The 22,901-nt window shown below is 47.3% G+C and overlaps 1 protein-coding gene across 8 annotated transcripts in view; it reads left to right on the top strand.

The window, feature by feature from the left end:
* LOC114861132 (RNA binding protein fox-1 homolog 3-like) overlaps positions 1–22,901 on the top strand; it is a 379,746-nt gene that overhangs the window by 299,381 nt on the left and 57,464 nt on the right. Inside the window, exon 1 of one of the 8 annotated variants that reach the window (XM_029160161.2) lies at positions 7,400–7,891. The exons of 6 other annotated variants lie outside the window; for them this stretch is intronic. In XM_029160161.2, coding sequence (XP_029015994.1) covers positions 7,766–7,891 — 126 coding nt within the window. In that variant the 5' untranslated portion in view covers positions 7,400–7,765. Of the gene's footprint in view, positions 1–7,399; positions 7,892–22,901 lie in introns of those variants that run through there. One more of the 8 variants, XM_029160163.3, reaches the window with a different exon arrangement.

Genomic DNA, 22,901 nt, shown 5'->3' with positions numbered 1-22,901 from the left:
GCAGATTTATTCCCGTGCAGAGTTTGACACTTTAACGTTCTCCATTGGAGCCGCTGATATTATGCCCTCAACAGGGCAGTATTAAAAGCAGATACGTTTTAAAATATTGAGCAGGGATCGCAGCATTTCGGTTCGGCGTGATATTACATTCATGACTCCCACTCAGAGATATTACGCTCACATTTCTTCCACCTCCTTTGGGCAGAATTTTTTAAACCCTTTCTCTCCGAGCCGCCGTCGTTCCGGGGCAGATGTCCGTGGAAAATCTGTATCAGTGCGAGAGTCCCTGTAGCTACGTTTTGATGGCAATGGAATGGAAGGAATGCAGGAGGCGCCCGGGTCGATGTTGTGTACTGCCGGGGATGTGGTCAGAGGGCAGGGTTGGATCTTAGGTAACAACAGCAGATGCTCCGGGCACTTCATGCTACACAGGAGGGTTTTACAGCCTCGCAGGTGTCACACACAAAACACTTGTGCAGCCGGAGACGCACCAACACGGATACACACACCGAGGGGAACACACTGGGACTGGGACAGAGGCACACACCCACACGAACTTTATATTTAGAGCCGCTATTTCAGTAGCACTTCTCCAAACACAGGCGCTTACCAAACAGACGTCGTAGCAAAAAAGACACGGCTACGAAGAGAATATCTGCATAAAACATTCAACGGCAGGATTCGTGAAACGGCCTTTTAGAACAAATCGTATTTCAAAAAGCGATACAAAGGAAGGTATTGATTTAGACACAGCCTGCAGGCCATTCGGTCGGTCCGGGGAACTTTGATGGGATTAGTTGGAGAAAAGGCTTAAATTCACAGAGGGTTAAACATTTAAGGGATAAACCTGAGGGTCGGACCTTGATGAGCTCGTAAATGGCCAATAAAACAGGACTAAGTTGTATTTTAAAGTTTTTATTTTCACTTCAAGGTTTTTACATATACTAGTGCTGTTTTATTCACAGGTAAACATTAAGGAGCTTGACACTAAGTAAATACACAAATATATGGCTTTAACTGCACCAGTATCTGTTTGAATGTAGAAAACGTGGAGGACGCGCTCCAGCCGCCGATGGTCGTACAGTTACACATGCAGTTACAGATACAGTTACAGATACAGTACGCTTCCTCTTCGTTCTGATGACATGTGCATCGGCCGCTCCGGCCCCTTGCGTCTGGCGGTATTGATGTACCATTCCTCACCCACCGCTGCTAAATATGACAGTGTGGTAGCTGCCGTGTGAACCCCTGACCCCCTCTGGGAGAAACACCAGCATTCACAGTTGTGGGAAATAGGTCTCTGGTTCCCCGACTGCCTGTTTAGAGTAATGGTCAAAGGCATAGCTGCTGGAAGGGAACATTACTGGCTATGACCAATCTTCTCCCAAATGGAATGCACTTTATGTCACCACACCAATCTGAGTAATTGACTTCGCTTTGGGCTGTGGCTATGATGGTTAGGGCTGCTTTTTGGTCCAGAACACGAACTCTAAATTGCACAGGGATGGTCAGTTTTGAGCATGATTGATTTGGATAGATTTGAATGGTGGGGTTTTTGGGGGTGGCTGTAAAGAGCAGCGCTTTGGTATAGGGTACTTGTCCAGCATGTCCTGTCAGACCTGGTCCTCGTCGTCCAGAGCGCTGCTGCTTTTCACCCCTGCCAGGTACTATCCGTTGTAGCTATTGAATCAGGAACTGATTTAGACCCAGGACAACAGGTGAATGCAATTAACTAGGTGGCAGAAGAGAGAAACAGAGGTACTCTGGACCCTGAGGATTGGACTTGAGAACATTGGCCTGACTTATTGATTGGTGCTAAACTTGGCAATAGCATGATTACAGTACTGCTCAGTTGTGCTGTTTGCTCATAAAAATTTACAAAACTTGCTCCAAATAAGTTCCTGCGAATAAGGAGGTTCAATCCTGTGAGCAGAGAGCTCGTGGGTCGGAGCTGATAGACGCCAGTGCAGCATCGGAACGCCTGAAGAAATTCACAGGGAACAGCTGGGAACGGGCAACATCAATGTAGGATTCTATTACAGAATATGAAAAATACAGCTGTGACATTTAAATCTATTTACCTCGAAGACGTTCATTTGACGGAAACAACTGTTAATACATAAAAGCCATTCTTTTTGGCGCTCTGATATTATTTCCGATTCTTCACTGCAGACTTTGGCTCTAATAACTGTTTTTTTGCATTTTGATTTTAATATGTCGGTCATCTTCAGGTAATGTCTCATATCAGCTGCGTGCGAGTTAGAAGAGCGTTTGCGTTTCTTTAATCTAAGCATGCTGAACTTGGTTTTCTTAAATCACTTTTCGTAGCGTGCATGATTTGTCGCCTTTCCTCCAATGATCTAATTCAGCAGTGACACTGCAGGAAGAGTGTCCTTGGTATAAACAATAAAGAAAAATCCTCCAAGCGCAGGTTTGGTGATGGTCTGTGATTTACACACGTGCATTTGATGTATACAAATGTCAAAGGAAGCCCGGTGTACGTTTGCAGTGGCAGCTCTGGTCTTTAGAGTGTTCATGCTGCTGAGCTCTCTTTTTCAATCAACTGCTCCAACTCGGAGAGACAAAATGGGCAAATGCATAATTGCTGGCTGAAACGTTAGCCTTTGCATGTACATCCAGTAGCCGCGCACCCGCGTGCACCATGTGACACTGTCCCCGGGAGCAACTCTTGCTGCCACTGAATTTTTCATCATTGATCTGATGTGATTTCCATGCTTGGTTGTCCCTCTGCCCTGTCAGCTCTCTTTCCATCATAGCCTCCGTTGGCCTAGAGGGCTAACGGGGTGTGAGCCCAGTCCCCATTTGTTGTCTTCCCGCCATACCCCGACAGAACTCCTCCACCCACCACCCAGGTCCAATGCAATACAGCCTGGCCTCTGTGCTTCGTGGCCACAAACGAGCTGGACCTTTGGAGAAGAGGTTGGTAAAGCGTTCAATGTATTGACACTGGCTGTCCAGCGCCATAAAGCTCCATCAAAGTCCCCTCCTTCCCTTCCTTGTCGAAGCAGCAGGAGGAGCAGCGGCACCGTGCGTGCATGTGTGTAGATGGCGCGGTGCGCGGGGTCGATATATGGCGGTGTGGGAGGCAGAGTCCGTGCCCCTCGGCTGCTGCTGCCTCCTCCGACGGAAGCCTTCGAAGCGTCCTCGTATCTGGCTGGAGCTCTGTGAGCGATGGCCAGAGCCAACCTGCTGATCTTAGCACCGGGTGCATTAGTTTGCCATAAAGAAGCAGTGATTGTGAGATGCGGCAGGCGAAAATATATGAGGATGAATGACACCATATAAAAGCCAAGCTCTGTTTCAAAATCCATTAGAGAAGCAAGTGCCTCAGCTCCAAACACAGCAAAAGCCAGCGCCCCACATCCTATCACAGCATCCAATTGAGGCATGGATCGCAGATCACTCTTGCAGTTCCTCCCTTAACTGTCCATTTAATCAAAATTTTTAATCAATGCATTAGTATATGACAGCTTTGGGGGGAGAAAAAGCATACTTCACTCAGTGCCAGATATTGGCATCCAAAGATAGGTGGGAGATGAATGCAGCTCATTTGGTGCAAAGATTGATCAAGTGCCTTTTCGCCTGCGTATGTGTCTACAGGCGCGCTTTCTTCTGGGTTTTATGGGTGCAGCCATGTGTAATTGTGTGCATGTTTCTTCTTTGTGTGTTTGCGCGAGCTCCCACCTCCCTGTGGCTCTGCCTCCTAATTACTCAGATCTGCACTCAAAATGAAGAAATAATGAACGAGAGCTTTAATTATGCCTCTAGACAAAGGAGCCCCGATGTCTCTGCAGCACCGTTGACACACCGCGGTGGGTGAGGGCAGGTTAAACAGGACCCATTTCCTCTGGGTTCAGAAACCTGGTCAGCCTTGAATGCGGACCGAGCCTCCAAACTGACAGGACGGCCAGAAAGTGCAGATATCGGGAGAGAGGGGGGAAGTGTGCAAAATTAAAAAAAAAAAAAAAGGATGAGCTACATAGGTTTGTTATCTCTAACAGATATGACACAACCTTTAATTAGCGGGGATCCCTGAAGCTCTGGGCCTGAGATATAATCAGCGGACCTTTAGCGAGAGCACAACCCTCCCCTCCCGTGGTACCCCCGGGGCTGGCTGATCGAGGCATCCTCGTGCCCCCTCTTCTACAGCGGGGCTGGCTGGCACTCTGGAGATGCCAGATAATGAGGAAGCCTGTCAGAGGGGCACTTCAAGGGTGCCCCTCTAAAGGCCTTGCTGTTTCTCAACAAAATCTGCCAGCGCCAAACACTGTTGCTTTGTTTTCTTCAGCGCCTCGAGAGGTCTTGGCCGCGAGTCCGAAGGGGTGTGAGGGTGCGAGGGTAGAGTCGAAGCAAGCGGTTTCCTTATGAGTTGCTTTCATACATATGGACAAAGTTTGAGTCCGGTGATATATGACGCAAAGTGTGGCTCCCTCTTCCCCAAAGTCCAGCTGTGGGCACTTCTTGCCTATGACATCATCCCTTCTCCTGCTTTACTTTAAGGGTCTGAATGCACTGTGTGAGAGATGGGAATAAACAGTCATCTCTTATGATGATTAGTGCGAGTGTGCTGTATTGATCAGTGGTCATGCGATAAACAGTGGAGAACAGGAATCCGCCACCAATCGTTTGGGCCCCATTAGTCGCTGCTTGTATTGCCTTTGATTATTGCTGACTGAGCTCCCGGTGCATGTGATGGCTTTTTACTGCTAGAACTGCTGCTTTTAACCTTCTTTTTTTTAAGGGGCACATTAAAATAACCCTTGGTTAAGAGACAAGTCACACTGTCTTCTCCCGCGTCGGACCTGCGCCTCAGACAGAGGCGGATGTGCTAGCGGAGGCGTTTTAAAGGGGAGATTAAAAGGTGGATTTAAAAGCTTGTATAGCTTTGAATCAGCTAAATCTGGGCGTGGGCATTCAACACTAGCACGTCCATGTGTCTGTAACAAACACATCTGAGCACATTCTTGCCTTGGACGGCAAAGTCGAGTTCGTTCGCTAGCCGGCAAACCGGGCTCACGAGACGGACTTGACAGTGATGATGATGGTGATTGTGGTAATAATGATTATGCTGATTATTACATGGCCGCTACAGACATGTGGTGATTGCACTGCAAGAAAGAAACAGAGGAAGACAAAGGGCGATGGTGACAAAAATGTTGATTAAGATCACTTTTTTTTTTCTTTCCTTTTGGTGATCAACCATGAACTTTCCGCAGCCGTTGTTGATCTTTCTCTAATTGGCACAAGAGCAGAGCGGGGCGCAAGCGGCGGGTGTCTCCCACCTTGTTCGAGGGCTTTGATTCCGCGCGGCAAAAAAAAAAAGAGCGGGCGCCATTGAGAACATTCCAGCAACTCTCTTTGAAGGGAGCGATCTAGCAGTGCTCATTTTAATTATTAACTGGTTGACACAGACAGAGAGGGGAGGAAAAAAAAACGAGCGCGAACGAGCGAGAGACAGAAAAACACATAGAGGAGACGCGGGGAGACGGAATCCGATGCCAAACCGTTCAGCCGAAACCATGTCAGATATCTGTGCCGAGTGATCTTTGCATCAAACAGTCAGGCCAATTATCCAGGAAGAAGGCTGTGTACTGGCAATAAAGATGGCTGTCGTTGGAGGTGAGCATTTATCTGAATTAGGGATGTTTTATTAGTCTGTGTCTGTCTGCGGAGTTCATGAAACACAAGTATGTGTAATTACCGGTCAGCGTCTCCCTGCTGCCTGCCTGGAACGGTTTAATGTGTGGAGGGAGTTGGTTCTGTCTGTGGCTACGTCTTCCACAGCGGGGTCCCATTATTCCTGTCAGAGCGGCCAAACGTAGAAGGTGAGACTTCAGGTGATGCCACGCGTTTTGTGGAAGGCCTCCGCCAACATGTAAAGAACCAGCAACTGCGTGAGGGTGGACGTTGTTTATGGTGGTGAGCGGCTTCGTTGCACTTTTTCCTGCGCCATTAGTCTCGCTCTGGCAGAAGACGACAGCACCCGCAACCCCTGCCTCCAGATCTCTAATTGTTGGTTTTTCAACCAGGAAACACCATCAATGACCCAGATGGAGACTGTCTGCCTGTAAAAAATGAGTCCATATGTCGTTTACGCCAGCAGGTTATTACAATCAACAGTAATATATTAGTTAGGCAACCCCTAGTGGTCGTTGTAATTATCCGAGATGGAGGTAACCAATTGCATTGACTCTTGTTGCTGTCCTTTCTTATGTACTTATATTTTTTGATTACTCTGAGCAGGTACGTTAATTAGCAGTGGAATTAATTCCTAACTTTAGCTGCGGTAGTAACTAATTTGGCGACTGCACTTTCAGCATTGCTGTTGTAAGCTTTAGGGTTTGCCGAGGTGGGAGGACGTGTTCTAAAATCTATTTGTGTGTGAGATAACAAATTGAATCAGAGGCAAACCAAGATCAGATCAAATGTAGGTCTCGTGACTGACTTACTGTTTTGCCAACACCTTTTATTACATTCTTTTTTTTTGTCTAAATGAAACTCAACATCGTTGATCTTAACATGGGCACTACACAAACTGCAGCCGCCTTATTTTTGGGCTTTCTCATCATTATTGCCCGGACGATCAAATCAGTGGCACAGGAGCAAGCACCACCTCGTACCGCCGTCTTCCCCATGTCTTCTGGGACAACAAAGTAATTGAGGCTCAGATATGACTGAGGATAGATTTCTTGAATCTTCCTCCAACTTTGAGGGAGCAGAGTCCCCATCAGCGGCGGCTCCTGGTGTAACGAACGCACCTTATGCATTCTCTTTGTCTGCTCCTTTTAAAGCAGTATCAAACAGAATTAATCAGAATGATACATGGAAAGGAATCTCTGGCTTGTTTTTCTTGTACAGTTTATGGTGCCGTACAGAACATGCTTGACTGGACGCTTATTTACAGCTCAGTAGACTTAAGAGCCGATGAAGAAAGATGTCACGGCCGGGTCTAATAACAGCCTGGTTTTGTTTTAATGAATCTTCCCCCGGCTTCACAGACGTATCCGCTATACAAACTGCTCGGTTGATGTCCTTGAGCACGCATGCATGCACATGCAGACGCGCATGCAGACGGAGTAGGGGAAGGTGGCGCTGGCCGCAGAGGGGGTGTGTGTTCGCGAGGTGGGGAGGCCGCAATTAAAAGGCAGCATGCAGCGTCCCACGAGGTGCTAATGCCCAGGATCAGCTGTTCTAATGTCATTCAGATCCCCTCCGCTATTCAGCCCAGCCCGTTTGATGTATGAATCCAAGGGGGACTTCATCAGAACCCCCCCCCCCCACTCACCCTCAATGTTACCACCACCACCTCTTTCATACCCCCACCCTAACCTACCCAGCCCCCGCTGGCTGTACAACCCCTCCTCCTCCTCGACTTGCACAGAACCTCCCCTTCTGTGTCTGCATGCTTATGCTGGCTTTTATCGCGCTCAAAGTAAACAGTCGTGCCAGGGATAGTGAGAGAGAGAGAGAGAGAGCGAGAGAGAGAGGGGGAGAGAGAGCGAGCGAGAGCGAGTGCCATAGTGATAAAGGTGGAACATGCATATTGTCTGCGCGCTGCTCGCCTTCCTGCTACATCTTCAATAGAGACACAAAAGCCAGCAAAAGGGAAATTTAAAAGGCAAGAGGAGGCAGACGAGAGGAAGTGATCTGAAGAGAGAGAGAGAGAGAGAGAGAGGGTAGGAGCGAGCCAGAGAGAGAGAGAGAGCGAGCAAGAAAGAGTAGAGCGAAAGGATCTCCCTGCTAAATGCGCAAAGCGTCCCGTCACCCCACGCTGTGCTCCATGGCCAACTCCGGCTGCCTGCTGCTCTCCAGCTCCGGGATGCTACCTCACTCGCTCCAGTGTCCCCCTGCCTTCCTCTACCTGCCCGAGGTAAGACTGAATGAAGCCCGCTTTGTCGCACTCGCTCATTCTTTCATTCTCGCGCTCTCCCCTCTCTCTCTCTCTCCCGTCCCCGCTCGCTCACTGCCTCGCTCTCCGTCCGTGCCTTCCATTCCTCCGTGCGCTTCTGTGCTCTGCGGCACGTGATAGCATCGCACTTGCCTTTTTTTTGTTGTTACCCTGAGTGCTTTAAAGCCTCTAACCCTTGACCCTCACCCCACGTCTGTGGGAATGATCAGAGACGGGGGGGTGGGGGGTTCTCTTCTTTAATTTTATCCTCTCAACCACTCTGTTCTTCATTTCCTCTTGTCTTCCTCTTCCTTCCTTCCCACCCCTTGAAATTAAAACAGCGCATTAATGAGTAGTGTGAAGTCCAGTCACAGACTGTTTGTGTACATCAGTCGCTCTATGACTCATTATTGTTGGAAACGTTTTCTCGGTCAGTTTTGTTGTGCTCATACTTTCCCATCACTTCTGTGCTGCAAAGATAAGGCTAGTTTTAAGTCAGGTGCGTTTGTAAAATGAAAGGCTCCTCAGAAACTGCTCCTTCATCTCTACTTTTTATTTCATAACGATGGCAACTTTTTTTATGAAGTGCTCCTTTAAAATATGTGCAAACTCGCCTCATTGATCTCATTGTCGTACTTGCGTGGTTGTCTGCATTTTGAATGTGTTGCCTAATCTGACCTTATCCTAGATTCTCTGCACTCAGTGAAGTTAAAATTAATATTAAATAAATAGGAAAATACACATTCCAGGTTAAGTCCTTTAAATCTTAATGTGCGACAATCCTCCAGGACACAAGTCATACGTCGTAAGAAATGAGGAGACATATGTTAAAATATGTCTGTACTTTCCTCCAGTGCATTTGTGTTTAGTAACACACAACAATTTGAAATTTCAATTTCTTTGTCATCTTGATAACATAATAATCACATAATAAATCTGTGCATCTGCTTGAATGCAAACTATTTTCACAGCTGTAAAATGTGTAAAAAGCTTGTCTCCATCTCAGAAAAGGCCCGCAACAAGCGCTTCAACCGTCTCTGCAACCCCGTCATTTTTCTAATGGTGACCTGAATAATTATACTTCACTGCAAATTAACATTGATTCTGCCTTTTTTCGCTTTCTGTCCTGCTCATTTGGAAATTGATTCTGTCACTGATCCCCTTGTTTGGTGAAATCTGAAGACCTCAGTTTTCTAAGGGGTGAAAAAAAATCAACAACAAGGTGACTCTTAAGAGCCAGTGGGCCTGTCTGTCTGCTAAATTATTCACATGTTTTAATTCAGTGAGTTGAGGACCTGAGTGCTGTTAGTGCTGGGATGATGGTGGGCTGGGTCCAGAGTCCTGCTCTGCTTTTACTAGCGACAGCATGTGTTGCAGTAAACAGTGCGCGTTACTGCAGCGATTGAGAAGAAATAACAGCGAGGGTGCTCGCGCTAGAAACTCCTGCTTTTTCCTTTTAAATTGGGCTCCTCCCCTTTCTCCCCCGCCATCATGGTAATGGCCTTCTCCCCCTCCCACCCATCTGTCCAGAGCGGGCGCACCCCAATGGGCCGGCCAGCACTAAGGGAAGGCATGTGGACGAGCAGGTGCCACCAACACACACTGTGTAGAGGAGGCGTCACCTCCTCAAACCTTTTCCCTTTTCTAAAATAAAGTCAAGAGATTTTTTCCTTCTTACCTCAATGATAGTTCTGTGTGTGTAGTGGAGGCGGGAGGGAGAATTATCTCCTGTTTTAAAGATTAGTTCAGTCTCAAAAATATAAAAAGTACTTGTGTGTTTTGGGCAGTTTTTATAGCGTTAAGCTTAATTTTGGAGCAATTGCACGGTGATTTCTAAATGTTTCCTGAGCTCACATTCACACGCAAGGAGTGTTTATGCGTGTGAACCTGCACACTACTGCAGCATCCATACAGTCAGGTGTGTGTGTGTGTGTGTGTGTGTGTGTGTGTGTGTGTGTGTGTGTGTGTGTGTGTGTGTGTGTGTGTGTGTGTGTGTACGCTCACCTGGCCCTGTGTGTGTTTACCGCACATCATCCACAGCAGCTTTCTTTAAGTCCGAGTCACAGCTGAAACTGAAACTTCCTGTGTGCTATTTTCACGAAACATCCTTCTTTGTTTCAAATCCTTTAATGCATCTGCGCTTTTGTTCTTTTTCTTTTGTTCTTCTTCTTCTTTTTTTTTATCTTTGCGGTAAATTCTCGCACTGCAGCGCTGCGAGGGGGGGAACAGCCCTGTGATTCACACTGTGGCCAGCATCTTTACCCCGCCGTCCCTCTTTCTCCCACATCAGCCATCGTTCGCAGGATGCTGTCCGTGCTCCCCCGCCTCCCCCCCACTCCCCCCTCACCCCACCGCCGCCGCCGCTCTCCTGCTTCCTCCTCTCGCCACAGTGCAGGGCTGCAGCGTCGCCTCGTGTAAGATGACAGCCAGAGAACAGAAGGGGAATAGATTGAGGTGATAGCCTCTGTCTCACAGTTTGTTTGCATTTCAAATAAGACACTGTATTAAGTTGGGCTCTGAACAGCTTTTCTTATTATGTGGGAACATGGCGCCGCATGATATCACAGGAAGACAGGAGTTTATTACATAAAAGATTAGTGAAGCATACCTTGCCTTTATTTGTGTGCAGCAGTGTTTGGGTGTGTGTTCTCAGGCAGTTTGCTTTGATGCTCTTTGTAGTCGGCTGCGGCACGTATAAATCCCGGCTAAATGTTTGTTTTCATTAACACGAGGAGAGACTCCCTGCGGTGTGGTGGAAGAACTGTGGGCTTCTGATTACAAAAAAAAAAAAAAAGTGGCAGTATCACACCACAGCTGAAGGGCCGTTCCTCAGCGTGACAGGGGGAGAGTTTCTCCACCACACCGCAGGATGATGTCACTTTTCTTCTACCGCCAGTTCCTATTGTGGCGGCTCGTTTCATGAGTTATGGCGCTGGATATTGAGGGAGTTATGAATTACAGTGTGGTGAGGCTTTTACGGGATGCAATGCTCACTGCTGTAGGCCTGTATTAAAGTATAAATATATTTATGGTGCGACGCGGAGCTGACGGGGTAGCTCAGGTTTGCTCATGGTAGTTAGTGGCTGTCTTCAGAGCCATAAAAACATGGCATCTCATGGATTTTCTATTTACCAGGCACTGGGTGGGCATATGGCAACGCTCGTAAATGTAACTCTATTATCTAAGACGATGCTGTGGGGTGGGAAGCAGGGTGTTACGTCTAAAAAGGAAGCAGCAGTAGTTGTTATTGTCTTCATGTCACATCTCCCTCTCTGTGTCTTTGCCTCGGACTTATCTGGAGATCTCCCATTTTCTAAAATTGCCTTCCTTTGATTTGTAATTGGATTTTCTATCACGGCATTCCACTGCGCTGATGTCTATTGTTATTGTTGCATCCACTGATTTCTTTTTTTTTTTTTTTTTGGAGGTGGGGGGGGCTTCTTTGATCGAGCTGTTTTGAATTTTTCCCCTTAACTGTACGCGGCTTCGGTGTCATTCTAAACGGTCGGGGCGGCCAGAGGAGGCAGTGCTTCTTTGCCGGCGGATCCTGAGAGGAATTGCCCGGCTTCTCCGGTTTCGGTGGCCTCCGCCGCCTCCCCCTGGTCATGCCAATCTCCTTTCTATGACTGTAAAGGAGCCGACTCCCTCCCTCCCGGCGCACACGCCGATGCATCTGATTCACAGAGGAGAGCACTGAGAACGCTCGCGACACCCTTCCTCCTCGGTTCAGGCCTTGATCCTGCCTCACAAAGCGTCTCCATTCACATGGACTTTAGATATCGAAGGATTCAGGTCGGCGTTCTCCGGGGAACGGAATAATACGAAGCTCACAGAGACGGCTCCTTCCTTGGGAATAATTATTGTAGGCCAAGCTGCGCTATTGACAACTGTAAGTGGAGATGCTGTCTGTAACTGAGGAGGCCTAATATGTTCCTCGTTAGGCCTGCACGGCCGCACTGGAGATGCGTTTGAGAAATGAATCGCCGCTTCGCTGCTCTTCAAACAGGACTCAGAGAGACCCCACCCCCACCCTTCGCCCCACACGCTCGCTCCTGACCTCTGGGGGCAGCGGGTTTAAGCAGAGTAGTTAGTTCAGATCTACCGATTACACCCCATCGTCTTCAAAGGGGGCGGCTGATGCTTTTCTGTATTATCTGTATTGGTCCATGAAACTAGCAAAACTAGCTGTCAGTGTGTGTGTGTGTGTGTGTGCGCGTGTGTGCGCTCCTCTGTGCCGCTGCGCTTCGTTCTTGTCATCAAAAAGCCACACTGTTGCATTGGTGACATGCTCCTTCAGTGCCACGTTCTGCAGCTGCAGTTTATTTAGAGTCAGGCCCACACAAACCGTCTCACTTCTGCAAATACGTGTAATATTTCGCAGCTTGAAATAGTTTCCCGAGTGGATTATTTTAAACTATGTGTTCAGCCCCTAAACAAGATATATCTTTAGTATTAAACTGCCACCCGCGTTGGTTGTGGTGTTTTTAGACAATTAACGCCTCCCCAGCCTTTTTCTCTTTGGCCACGAGTGGAACTCACATGTCAGCATCTGATTTTGACATGTGTCAGATCCACATCTGCAACTTATCAGATTTTCTCAGCGCCGTTGTTATGGATAAATCTTTTATTTGAAAATGTCCATTATATCATAAGAACAGCGCCAGCCTTTGTTGTTTTCCTGGCAATTTAGTTGAGCACAATTCACTCAGATTCAATCATGCACAAATCAAAAAAAAGTTAAAACCCAATTTCATGGACTCTGGAATATACCTCTCAATATGTTCTATGTTTTGGTGTGAAATCATTCAGAGTCTTTCTCCCGCCGCCGTTCAGCTGTTTTGTCCCTTAAACAGCTGATTCATAGCAGCATAACAAAGGCGGGGGGACTGATTGAAATGTTTTCTCACTTTTCTCTGCCCCGGAGGAGAATTGTAAATCACAGCTCAGTCGTTTATTTTGAAATTTCATTTGGTGTGTGAGCGAGTGCTGCCTTGTTCTTCACAGAGACTTCACAGTCAAGCTGACTTGTGTGTTTTTTTCTTTAGGCTACCCACCGTCTTACTCCACTAGACCTTTGTAAATGGAACAAAATGAAATTTGTTCCCTGTATAGAAGAATGGCACAAACAGTGCAATAGATTTTTTCACCAACAAAGGTTTTCCATTGGGGCTTAGGCTGCATTTTTAATGTGAGCGTAGATATCTGAGCTTACATATGTATGTTTGTTTGTCAGCCTTTAAGCAATCCTTGTCATCTGCAGTCGGATGCTTGCGGGGCTTTGCATGCACAGCGCTGAGCAGTGCATCAATAAATGTGTATTTACATTTTGCCAATAATGCTAAATATCCTGCAGTCATTAATGTTGAGCGTTAGCGTGGAGTGCTGCTGTCTATATCCCCTGCATTAGCATTCACAATGCTGCTGATGCTAATATACTTCACTCCTGGAAAACAAAGCTGCAGTTGCAGATGTTCCCACCTTGCCATAATTACCGAGCTTATTTTTTTTTTCTTTCAAAGGTGGCAAATTTTTAATGGAGCTTTTTAATTAAGTATCAGTGTTAAATATTTGCTGCTGCTCCTCGCAGAGAAACGAGGGATTATACGACTACAGGTATTTTCTAAATCACCTGCAAGAGTCTTTTGATTAGTGACGCGTTGCCTGCTTGAAAATGGGAAAAATAGAATCATACTTTGTTTGATAAGTAAAAAATAAAGAATTGACTTGAATAAAGCAGAATAAAGAGCTAAACATGTAATCGACACTGGTTTCTACAATAGGACGCTCATTGCTGGAGACCAAAGGTATCGAGCTCCACCATCGCTGCTCAGCTGCCATGATGGATCGCTTCACACAGATGCAAAGGTTCCGGTAAAGACCGCCGGTCGCAGAGGACTGTTAACTCTCACGTTTGTCAATTCTGCATTGCAGGGGCCTTATTCCCGAGCCAGACTGCTCAGCGCAGTGCATGAATGTCCACTTGGTTTTTCCAAATCTCCGCTCAGTTCGCTCGAGTGCTCCTCGGGGCCAAGCGGAGACCGTGAATGAGCAGGAGCGGGTGAGAGGGGAGAAAGACAAGTCGCACGACACGACACGACGCCTCCCCGAGCCGCGGGATCTCTCGCTACAGCGCTCGCACACACACACACACACACACGCACGCACACAGTTCCAGGAGCATAACCTCGCAGTAGAATCCGTTAGCGTCCTTTTTTCCCCCCCTGAGAATATAATCTGTCCTGAGGTTTTCTATTTCTGCAAATGGCACGCTAAAATGCTTAAGCAGCCAGACCAGCTTGAGTCCAATTATTTCTTTACTGCAGTATCTTAGCCAGCTGTGATTATTATGTTTATAATGTAGTATCACTCTCATACTGTCCTTCAAGCATTCTCCTCTCAGCGGGATCCTCTCAAATGAGACGTATTACCCTGTGTGCTGAGTTAACAGAGTGGCCGTACAAGTGAAAGCAAAAAAAAAAAAAAAAGGAGCTATCACAAGCCATTAAAAGCACTGCACCTTTTTATCACCAGCAGCTTAATGGCAGTGGTGAACAGCAAAGCATTATTATTGCTCCTTCTCGTGCTCCTACAAGCCAGCGGAGCCCACCGCCAGAAGACACGCCGCCGCTGCAGCTGCTGCTGCTGCTGACAAACAGATCTCCAGGCAAACACTGGGATTTAGTTTTTCTAAAGGTCATTTATTATCTGTCTTCATTGGAGCAGCGGGCGCGCTGCACCAGAACCAAGTTTGAAGCCCGCAAAGTCCCGCTTCCACTTTTCCCTTTTTAATTTTGAAAGGATGCAACTGAGCGGCGTGTTTGCCTACTAAGAAGCGCCCTGGGTCACCCGCTACAGAAGATCAATATTTGAACTATGTTGTTGTGGGTCAGCATGTACGGGTGTATAAAATTAAATGGGGCTTGAAATTGATTTCAAGTTCTCCTTGAAAACGTCTACAGGTATTCTGAAATGAAAGCGAGAGGAGAGGGGCCGCAGAGATGAGATGACCTCCACCCAGGCACATTCATAAATGTTTTTGTTTCTCCAAGTTAAATGGTCCCTTTTATTATTATTTATCTTATTTCTGCATTGCATAGGTGGGGGCTGGAAAACAGTTAGAAACCTTATAGAAGCCTTAAGTACTCATTTCCACTCCTGTCGACGCTGTGAAGCAAATGATTATGGGCTGGACTTCAAAATGAATAGAAGACCTTGATTTTAGTTAATCTCAAGTCTGTGTTGCATGAACAGCAGGACAGGAAAAAAATCTGCAACAGCTCAGACTCTGTTTATCCGTTTTCCTCACAGGCAGCCAAACAGGTACCCGGCTGATTACTCTTCTTCTCGTTGGGTAATCCGTAAGACAGGAGAGAAGCTTGTGTAATTTAGCCCAAATCAGAGCCCTCCTCCTCCTCCTCCTGCTTTTCTTCCTCCTCCACTTTTTCCTCTCTCCTAGATGGAGAGTTTAAATATCACTGCTTTTTCTCCCAGCACTTTGTTAGTGGAGCACGCCTCTGTGTTTTTCTAAAATCATCTATCAAGGTGAGATCTGTGGGAAAGAGCAGCGCCTCAGGCTTCCTCTCTGTGTGCTTATGAGGTTTTATTAGGTCCCACAGGACCACTGCTTTGGTGTGTGTTAAAAACAAATGGAACTTACAAATTACAGATTACAGCCTCCGCAGGCTCGTGCGCCTGCCTCCGAGTGTGTGTGTGTGTGTGTGTGTGTGTGTGTGTGTGTGTGTGTGTGTGTGTGTGTGTGTGTGTGTGTGTGTGTGTGTGTGTGTGTGTGTGTGTGTGTGTGTGTGTGAGACAGATGCATGTGTGGTCAGTTGATGAAGGAATAGATTTGTGTGTTTGAAAGAGGTGGTGCAAGCAGCTCTAATGTGTTTATGTCCACTGCAGCTGCTGGGTGAGTGCTGCATTAGTGATGATGATGAGGGGGGGGGGTCAGCACCAGTTGTCTGCTTGACCATTTCCAGTCTTTACTGTAAGTGTTGGTTCACCACAGAAGTAAAAGAAATAGTTGAGCGTTATCTTGCCACAATCATGTCTCCTAAAAACATTTGTGTCCCTTTCTGTTCCCATCCTGGCAACAGAAACCAGGTATTTGCTATATTTATATTAAGTTAGCAAATATCCTAAGTTAGGTAACATGTAACACTAACGCTACGTTGAGAGCAATCTCTAAATCTCAGCAAATTAAACAAATAAAAGACCTCTGAAGGGTTTGATACTTGTAGATGCATGTAGGAAAATCATTATTTGTTCCCAATTTGAGCGGAGCGACCCTTTAAAAGCGCAGCACGCTGTTCGAGCTCAGCGGGGACGAGGATTTTCCGTTGCCCACTCCTCCTATTCATCCCCTTCCTTCTAATTTAATGACTCAGAATTGTAACTCCAACATTGTTATCATTCAGCAATAGCGAGTAATGAATAGCAATTAACGTTTTCAAAGGAGGGAGTAAAGCTTGAGAGACGTCGCTTTTCATCCAGAAATGTTGAAACAGCGCAGTCAGGGGAGATACTGTCATGTAGAGAAAAGAGCCTAATTTATCCATCCAGCTGTTTTTGGTAAATAACTTTTTTTTTCCTCTCTCTCTTCTCCTTCGTGTCGCACAAGCCGCTATCAGCGCAAACATAAGTAATCATTCTAATATCCAACACACACCAGCTTCCTCAATGAACTGTAATAAACAGTAATAAATTACTCTGCACATTTTGTCCAATGATTGCTCTTTCTGGTGCCGGGCGAGGAAGTGCTAATTAACTGGATATGAATGAAATTCAAGGGCAGTGTGGTATCAACGGTGGGGAGACAAATGCGATTTAGTTCTGTCGCGAGCGAGTGGAAAATTGCTGTGTAAATTGGAGGTTGTTGCCGCCGAGCGTTTTTCTGTGTGCTTACATTTCATGGGTGAGAATCCAATCTCACAGGGCAGCATGTGCGGACTGCCCTCTCTGATACACTCCACCATCCTCCACCTACTCTATGATAGCGCTCTAAAAGCTCCCCCAAATCTCTTCACGCGCGCTCACATACACTCCCACTGACACAGAGAAACACAAACACATATTTCAAAAGGTAAGAGCCGCTGTCGAGCCGAGGCGCCGCCGCGGCAGAGATGTGAGCGCCGGGTGCGCGCCTGGCAATTTGACTCATCTTCCAATTGGACAAATTCCCCCGACACTTGATTTCACGCAGCGTAAACAGAGCAAATTCTAATTGTCACACTTGTCCTCTCCTTTAGTCCGCTTTTGCATAGTTTCTGATCGCTTCTACCCGGATGTAGTGGGCACTCGATTGGGAAGGAGACCACATCCTCGCTCACTTGTTTCGCTCGCGGCGCCGCTTGGTCCTCGTCTGTAGCGGCGGCGGCGGCTTGTTTTTATCTATGGGGTTTGGGCAGTTTTGAGAGAGAATTACGGTGACAAAGCCATGGAAATGATAGGCCGGCAGTGAGATATCTCTGCCTCATAAATTCTACATTGCTCAAGATAATTTATGAGGGAGGTTTGCGCGTGAGAGACAGACAGTGCTCCGTGGTATCCATCCACTCCACAGCCTCCGTTCACTTCAGCCCCGCAAGTGCAGTCGATTTATCGAAACGGAATTTATTTCCACATCTCTTCTTTTTACTCCCAAAGCATCACTATGACTGATTATGATAATTATTTTCACCCTTTCTATTTTTTCTTTTTTTTCTGCTCAGAATATTATTCCTTCTGTCAAGATTATTACAGATAAAAGAGCAAACTAATAGATCTTGTGCATCGCGCGCTGCTTTGCGGCGGCGAGGCCTTCGCGCCGAGGTGTTCCGCCGCCAGCAAAGGTCATCGCTTCCCCTGATTGTGCGGCGCCGGCGCGAGGCCGAGCCAACAGGCAGGACGTCTTTGACATTAGTGATCATTCTTCATGCATACTTCTGCTTGAGGAAGGTTAACACTTTGTGTGTCATGAAGTAGGAAGCCTCCGTTATCCTGCAAAGAAATCAACAAAGCATCTTTGCATCCATCGCTAAGGTCAGTCCTTTCCTGACGCTTCGCTAAAGACTTTTCCTTTTGAGAAACTTTCAAAGGTGTCTTATTGCTCCTGAGAGGACTATTGGATTTTCTTTCCCTATTTTTCTTATTTAGTTTACATTGTTTGTGTTTTCCTCCAACATACGTGTGTCGTCTCCCCATCTCTCTCTCTCTCTCTCTCGCTCTCGCTCGCTCGTTGTTTGTTGTTTTGTTTCCCTGACAATGTCTGAATCTGCTCTCCTTCTTTACAGCCTGATTCGATGAGCAGAGTATGACTGGAGCCCTAAGGCAATAGAAGTTTACAACTCAGTTAGCACCACGCGCTGTTTCTCTATCCAGTTAGGCTTCGGGCCCTTCCTAGTCTCCGCTCGCTGCGAGGCCTTCTTCAATAACACCTTTGCACCGTCTTCCACCATGTTGATTTACAAAATGGATGTCTTTGCAGCGGGATCACCCCTGAAGGGACCGAGCACTGGGTCCAGTGGGCGCCGCGCGGTACAGTTTGTACATGAAGAATCACTCACTTGATCTTGGTGTAAGACAGTTGCTCTGGGGGGTAGAAGCAGGACGTCAGCCGTTTGTTTGTGTTTGAAGAATCCTCCATAGGTTGTACAATCACTCCCAGTATTCCCAACACGCCTCCGATGTCAGCGCACCTGCTTATTGCCGCGGCGTACCTGTGTCGTTTTAACTAGACAGGATGCACAATGGAAGCAGACAAGGCTCTTTCACAGGGGAGTTAATCTAATCTACTCCCACTCAACTTGGACATTCGCTGTCACTGACACGCCAGCGTCGTCTCCAATAAAACAGGTGAAGGCAGAGCACGTCTAGCGCGGCTCTGCAGGTAACTGGGGCTGGCACTCTGCTGGGCTTTCATGTTAACCCTCCCCGGATTGCTTCCAATCATTATACATGAGCGCTCATTCTCAATTTGAGCCGCTCTTCCGCTCAGTTATTTTTGCTGTCTTCTCGTGTCAGAGAAGCATCCATGATGCCACTGACGGGGGAGCCTTCCAAAAAATATGCATAAAGTCGCGGCTGCATTGTAGTTTGTCAGGTGTTTTGGGATTTTAAATCCACAACAAGGCAGATGTTAACATGCCTTTTCTTTCTTCTCTCCTCTTTCGCTGTCTCTGTGTGTGTGTGTGTGTGTGTGTGTGTGTGTGTGTGTGTGTGTGTGTGTGTGTGTGTGTGTGTGTGTGTGTGTGTGTGTGTGTGTGTGTGTGTGTGTGTGTGTTTGTGTGTGTGAATGCACACAGGTGACGAGTCAGTGATTCAAGTGCTCAGCAGCAGGTTATTTCCTCTGAACCAGGGCCCTTATTTAATGGTAATTGTAGCAATTAGCATGTGAATGAGGGAAGAATTGGATAATAGAACTAAGATAAATATTGATGTTAATTCACATTGGAGGAGTAGAGTGTGTGTGGGGCGGGGGGGTGTACAGGTTCCTGTAAATTCGTACTGAACTCTCATTTGCATACATTAACGCCGGAGCAATTACGACCTCAAAAAACATCAGCGCTCCTGACGTTAAAAATAAATCAATTACTCCTCGGAGGCAACTATGTCATATCAGGAGAAAATGGATCCAGGCCGGCGGAGGTGTTTTCAACTTTCCTCTTTCTCTGGCTTATTTACTTTGGCGTTCAAACCAGCAACCAGCTGCTGGGAAGGTTAAATGACATCCATCAGCTGTCAGACAGCTGACCTAGGGATGAAGCTTTTCATTTTGACTTTGTAATAACTGCGGCTCTCCTCACAAAATGAGATGGATGACCTTGTGTGATCAGGTTTGTAGACTCCCCAAAGCTCCCTCGTCGCAGCTGATGGGACTGCGTCGCGCCCCCTGCCGAGACCTGGCCGCCGCTCCTCTCCTGTTGGTGGCGTCCTGATCGCGAGGTCGCCGGCGACCCTGGATGGCGAACGCAAGTCTTGATTGGCTGCTGTGATTCACCAGTTCTTCCTGTGGGAGGCGACCAAACAGTCGATGTGCGTCTGGCAGGTCGCGTCCAACCATTTGCACCGCGGACTGCGATTGCGCGGCCATTTGAAAATTTACTCCAAGATTCACATCAGCAGGCTCCCTCCGTGTACCTCCTTTCTCCACTCGCTTGTATTTCTCTCTCCCTCTCTCTCTCTCTCTCTTTTTTTTTTTTTTTGGAATGAAAAATGTCAGAGAAGAAAAAAGCAAAAGAAAGAGTGCAGGGCCAGGGGCGGGCGGTGGAGAAAACCTCATTTCTTCCGGCGTGCTGCAGTGAGTGGGTTATTGAGGTGGCTGTAATTTGATAAGGAGAGGAAACTCAATGGACTGTGAGCAAGTCAGCAGTTTGAGGCCAGTCACATTTCTGATGTGATGTGGAGGTGGCGGTGGTGATAGTGGAGGGAGGGGACGGGGGGGGGGGGGGGGGGGGGGGGGGGGGGGGGGGGTCTGTGGAGGAAGTGAGGGACTCTGCAAGATGCGGGCAGGGAGAAGCGGAGAGAAAGAGGAAAATGGGAGCGAGGAGGAGAGCGGGGTTCCCTGACACTGACGGCCTTCCTCCGCTCCGTGAACGCAGAGCGGAGCAACGCGTGTCCTCCTCAGGTCCGAGCCAGAGGCACATTCCCAGGCTGACGGTCCATATACAGCGGCTTGATCACTTCTAATCTGGATATCTCCCCACAGAGCCCCAGCAAACCCTCCTCTGTTCTATTTCAAACGCCTCACGCCTTTATCCCTACCTTTCACTCCGTGCCTTGAATTTCCACTCTCCTCGCAAAGTCACTTTTTGTTGTTGTGGCTGTTTCTCGCTCGCTAGATAAGAGACGCAAGTGTGATCAGCGGAACCTTTGAAGTTCCCATAAATAATCGGGTAGCGTGGCCCACTCCGGAGCCCTCAGCTTCCAGTTCAGATCAAAGATTAGCCTCACGTCGGCCCCAGCCCTAGAATAAAGCACTTTATTGGATTCCAAAAGCTGGGCGAGCGGGCCTTTTTCTCTCTCACTGCGGGTCCCTCGTCAGACACAAGGCCCGAAGACTTTCACACGCAGCCTATCGAGCTGTTTGTACTCCCAGGATCCACAAGAAAGAGAAAACAAGAAAGCCTGAACAATGCTGACTTTTTAATCAACACCAAGTTCAGAGGCAATCAGCATCCAGAGCCTGATGTCTGAGAAATCTCTCTGTGAAAAAAATAGGACAGGGGGATTTTTGAAGTTACTGTTAAACAGGCTGTAAAATGCTCCCCCAGACCTGTGGGGCATTTGGATCTGGCAAGCTCACGCAGCCAGTCAGGCCTGTTCACACATGAGCAGGCTCCCTCATCTGGCTGAGGGCGAAGTCAATCTGGGTCCCGGTGTGTGGGAATGGCACAGCACCATTCAAAAGGTCGGCACCGGCCGCCTCTGGCTCGTGGTCACAGACCCGTCCGGGTGCGTTGCTGCACTGCGCTCCAGGTTAGAACACTGGCCCCAGCCGGTTCCCCCTCACTGCCAGCACTTGGACGTCTGAGGAGCTAAAGAACGGAAGGGAAAGCCGCCCTGCTGGTAGCTACAGTACGTAAAGGCGGAGTCAGTGAAATGCTAGGCTGCTGGAACGCCCGAGGAGGGCCGGGCTCGGGAGGAACTGTTGTACATTTCCTCCTCGCCGCCAAGAGTTACTGTCAAGACTTTGCAGGTTACAGGAGCATCAGAAATCCTGTGTAAAACATTAATAGTCCTGTTTAATATCCCCGTCCTCCGTCGCTGCAGCTTTTCCAACATTGCACATTTTTGACAATAGGTAATACTCAAATCTCTCTTCCAGAGCCTAAATCCCCATAAAAACACATCTCATCGTGGCAGCTGTATTCTGTGGGGATTTGATGTTGGTGTCATGAAAAGCCATACTGTGCAAAGCACAGTGAAGCGCCCACGCACAGATTAGGCTGGTCATACCAGCTCGCTCTCAATTTTTACATTTCTTTCTTTATTTTTCTCCTTTTGAAATACACTGTAAACAGCTGAGGATTGTATCGCGGGATGGATTTTGGTAGAAGAGGAGAATAATAGTAAAAAAAAGAGAGAAATCCACTTCAAAATGAAAATTGTTTCAACCTGAGAACCTCTTTAAAGGTGCACGGGGTGGAGGGAGGCTGACCGAGCCAAAGGCGAGATGAAAAATAATTCTGTCAGCAGACATTTTCTCCCCTACATCACCCCATTGCACTCCTAATTGATAAATGATGTCCATTCATTTCATCAAGGTCAGCGTACAATTAAAACATTCATGATTTATCAACCAATGACCAGAAACCAAAATCAGCAGGGACTGCGGGCAACAAAGCTTGATGCTTGATGACTTGAACACTTTTAGACACTGTAGAAGAGCGTGATCTGAGCAGCTCACTGGGGGATATCAAATAACTCCGAGCCCGGAGTGACAGTCGGGCTCCTGCGGCTCCCGAGAGCGTGGACTCTGGAGGTTAAGAGTTATCAGACACATGAGATACATATCTATCGCCTCAGACTGTCTATATTTCAAATATTATAATACATGTGTCTGTGCGGCTGAGACGCTCCGCTGTCAAACGTGACATCACACCCGCTCGGTGCAGAACGGCTCATTGTGTCTTAATATCTCAGTTATTTCTAAGACATTATTATTATTATTAATACATACGCTCAGAGGCAGCACTAAATAATTATTATTCCGATACTTAAAGAACTTACTTAGTCATGCGCTCTCCACTAGAACACGCCCCCGCGCCGCTTTTCACACAAGCTACTTCAAATACCACCTCTTAATCTCCAAATTAAAAGAAGCATATGAGCCTGATGATGAGCCCATGAGATAGAGCAGCACCGCATCCAGTGTGACATTGAATTAAACATACACGCAGGCGTGAAATGGAATAGCATGCCATGCCAGTCAGTGCACGCCACAGTCCTTTGTGCTCGAGCTTTTTGGTTTCGGGAGCCGCATTACCTTTGCATATGAATTAAAAAGGTCATT

Source organism: Betta splendens, chromosome 8 (genome assembly GCF_900634795.4).
Source record: "Betta splendens chromosome 8, fBetSpl5.4, whole genome shotgun sequence".
In the NCBI taxonomy this organism is placed as follows: domain Eukaryota; kingdom Metazoa; phylum Chordata; class Actinopteri; order Anabantiformes; family Osphronemidae; genus Betta; species Betta splendens.
Note: the sequence above shows the minus strand (reverse complement) of the source record. Positions and strands in the feature narration are given on the sequence as shown.